We start from the raw sequence: 3,673 nt of genomic DNA on the forward strand, positions 1-3,673 counted from the left end.
TGAACTTAAAAGGAAAAAATAGGTTACAGTGCAGACTGCAATAACATATATTTTTTTTGTGGTTGGGGGGGAGGGATCCCCTAAAAACCCAGCTTAAGATTTGAGAAGTGTGATAGCTCTGAGTTGAAGAGGGGCTGCGCCATTCCCCCCCCCCCTTCACAGGTCTGGCCTATTGACCATATTTGTGAAATTGTTTCGTCTATATTTTCAATTCTCTGATAAAATGGCCATGAGTGACTCCAATAAAAATGAGTCTCCATGCAAAAGTACTCCAATGATGTTGACTCCTTGGACAAATGAATTAAATGCCCCTATAATATATAGTTTTTTATTTATTAAAAGTGAAGGGAGTCGAGGGGGTGCATCTTTTTATTTATTAAGAGTGAAGGGAGTCGAGGGGGCTCATCTTTTTATTTATTAAAAGTGAGGGGAGTCGAGGGGGTGCATCTTTTTATTTATTAAAAGTGAAGGGAGTCGAGGGGGTGCATTTTTTTATTTATTAAAAGTGATGAAGGGAGTCGAGGGGGTGCATTTTTTTATTTATTAAAAGTGAAGGGAGTCGAGGGGGTGCATTTTTTTATTTATTAAAAGTGAAGGGAGTCGAGGGGGTGCATTTTTTTATTTATTAAAAGTGAGGGGAGTCGAGGGGGTGCATTTTTTTATTTATTAAAAGTGAAGGGAGTCGAGGGGGTGCATCTTTTTATTTATTAAAAGTGAGGGGAGTCGAGGGTGGTTTTTATCCTGTTTTATTCGAAGAATCGGGAAGTTTACGTAATAAAAGGAGCGTACTATAGCTTTTATATAGTACACATAGTACATTCGATTTCTAAAGGACAGTATGCCGTGACGGTACATCTTACTCATATACAGCTTAACCCCCCACCTCTCTTCCTCCAACCAAACAATCTTACAAATATGCGGAGGCTTTTCCACATTTAAATTAACTCAATTTGTTACTCTTTAGTTCTAGATATAGTTCTCCTAGTTCTCGTGATAAGATGGGGGGGGGGGGGAGTGTTACTGTCCACTATCTAGAGTCTTAGTGTCTGCAGGCTGTAACCTGTCTAGATGATGTGTCAAATATATAATTAAAAAAGACAGAATTCACCAAAATTACAATAAACTTTTCCTCAAAAAATCCGCAAAATGTTTTTTCAAACTTCTCAAAATTTGAGAGTACAGTTTATATAATAGAATGTTCTTCAAATGTTAAGCATCTTATAGAGGTTTGAATTTTGAATTTCATTTAATAATTAAAATAAATCAATATTGAAGTATAAAATTGTATATTTCTTAGCAAAAGTTTTTAATTAGTATCATTTCACTTCTTGCAATAGAATATTATACAGGAAAAATAGCACTATTCATATAAATGTTGACCAAGACAAAAATTTCTTTAATGATTTTCATAAGATCATTTTTGATCCATTTCCCTTAAGAATTATAAAAAATATTGACATTGTCAACTTTTGATAAACATTTTTGGACATTTTCACTGTGTCAACAAAATTCTAAAATAGAATCTATGATTTGAAAACAAAAGTAATTCCATTTTTTCCAATTTTGCTGTGCCATATCTAAAAATCTTCTAGTAGTTCTGTTAAGTATGTTGCTTGTTTTATTCAGTACAAATTGATAAATTATTTTAGAATCTGCTACATGACTTTACGGCTTTTTTGCAGCCTCCGACGTTTATCAAGTCCAGTAAGCCTCCGAGTCAGTCCTGGCTGCCAGCAGCGGGTATATATTGTGCACCTTTCTCAATCACAATCAGTCAGAAACAAACTTAATAAGGAACTGTTTAGCATCTCCAGAGAGGGCTCTAAACCTATCCTTACATATTTCTCAAACCAGAAAACTACAAGACTCCAAGTCAAGATGGCATCCAAGATCAGACAAAACTTTCATGAAGATTCTGAGGCCTTGATCAACAAGCAGATCAATATGGAGATGTACGCTAGCTTCGTCTATCTCTCAATGGTAAGAAAACTATTTTTTTCAAACTTTTTATGAATCTAGTAATTCTATTTAAACATATTGTTCTGTAAAAAAGAATTTATGTAGTCCAGATAGTTCTATACTAGCAGTAAATTCATTTTTGATACCTACGTCATAACTTAAATATGCCTAACTGCGTAGTACTTTCATGACTTAGTTATTTCTGATCTGTTCTTTACTAAATTTATTCTACGATGTTTGTTTTTATAAGTTTTTGCTTAGGATTTTCATCATAAGTTCAGTATCAACATTAAAATTTTCTTCCGTAGTTTTTATAGTTGATAAATAAATGAAAAAAGCTTGAATGAGTTATATATTGGCTGAGGTGGCTCTTCCATTGAATCCGTACTCTATATTATTATGATTAATGGTCCTACCCCCCCCCCCACTCCCCCGTTAACTTGTATAACTTGTATTTACAGGTTTCACTAGTTTCACCCACGGTCTATAGAGTCCATAGCAACTAGATTATAATCTTGATTTTATAATCCCTCAATGGGCCTCCCAGAGGTTCTATCTCATAGTCTTGTGTAATTTATCAATTACTTTCATATTTTTACCAGTGAGGTCGGATTTAACAAATAGATTTTGTCGAATCGAATTCAGGGTCTTCTGCACTTTTAGATGAAATTAAATGATATATTGGATCGTTCTAAAATGCGATTTTTGGAACCAATTTTAAAAGAATTAATCCTTTATAAAAAAATATGCGTGCAGAAAATAATATGTTTTCGAGTATTACATTTGTATTTTGGAGTTTAAAGCTTGGAGAAATCATGATGACGCTCTGTAGAACTAGAAAAGTAGTAAATCCATTTTAAGTTCAGCTACTTTGCCAATCTTAATCAAAGTTATTGTTTACATAAGTTTAAATTCTTGATTGATATTTTACTGATTTACTAATTTTTTTACTTGGTGGAAATCAAAAACTATCCGAATTTACTTTGAACAACTTGTCAATATTATTAATTCTGAACTTTGTGTTTTCAAATTTATAATGTTTGATATTTTCAGAGCTCCTTCTTCAACAGGGATGATCAGACCCTCCACGGGTTCTCCGAGTTCTTCAGGAAGAACTCTGACGAGGAGCGTGAACACGGTCAGAAGTTGATGAAGTATCAGAACAGCAGGGGAGGTAGAGTCGTCTTCCAAGACATCGCTAAGCCTACCACCATGGAGTGGGGAACTGCTCTGGAAGCTGTTGAAGCTGCTCTAGAGCTTGAGAAGACTGTTAATCAGTCTCTCCTCAACATTCATGTTGCTGCTGGAGAGAAGGGAGATGCTCATCTCTGCGACTTCCTGGAGTCTCACTTCCTGGACGAGCAGGTGGAGGGCATCAAGGAGCTGGGAGACCTCATCACCAAGATGAAGAGGGCTGGAGATGGTCTGGGACTTCATATTATCGACAAAGAGTTGTCATCTTGAATACCATCTTTACTTGCTTTCATCAGTTCCCTTTAAATGTGTTAAACATCTTGGCATAAACATAACATCTTCGGGAACTTAATAAATTATTCAAATATATTTCATTCTCAACAAATTTTCGGAACAAAATATATCTTTCAAATTTCTTAGTTTTTGTTGTTGCAAAATATTAACAGGAGGAGAGGATATAAAAGCAGTGGCGTAAATAAGGGAGGTTATTGGGGTTACTTACCCCCCCCCCTAGAATCTT

The 3,673-nt window shown here is 35.0% G+C and overlaps 1 protein-coding gene across 1 annotated transcript; it reads left to right on the plus strand.

Annotated features, from left to right (window-relative positions):
- The first annotated feature begins 1,755 nt into the window (after nucleotides 1-1,755).
- Nucleotides 1,756-3,572, plus strand: LOC111714057 (ferritin heavy chain A). The gene is made up of 2 exons (XM_023489071.1): nucleotides 1,756-1,980; nucleotides 3,013-3,572. The coding sequence occupies exons 1-2, from the start codon at nucleotides 1,879-1,881 to the stop codon at nucleotides 3,421-3,423; spliced, it is 513 nt and encodes a 170-aa protein (XP_023344839.1). The 5' UTR covers nucleotides 1,756-1,878; the 3' UTR covers nucleotides 3,424-3,572.
- The last annotated feature ends 101 nt before the right edge of the window (nucleotides 3,573-3,673 follow it).

Source organism: Eurytemora carolleeae, unplaced genomic scaffold (genome assembly GCF_000591075.1).
Source record: "Eurytemora carolleeae unplaced genomic scaffold, Eaff_2.0 scaffold1482, whole genome shotgun sequence".
NCBI classification, from domain to species: Eukaryota; Metazoa; Arthropoda; class Copepoda; order Calanoida; family Temoridae; genus Eurytemora; species Eurytemora carolleeae.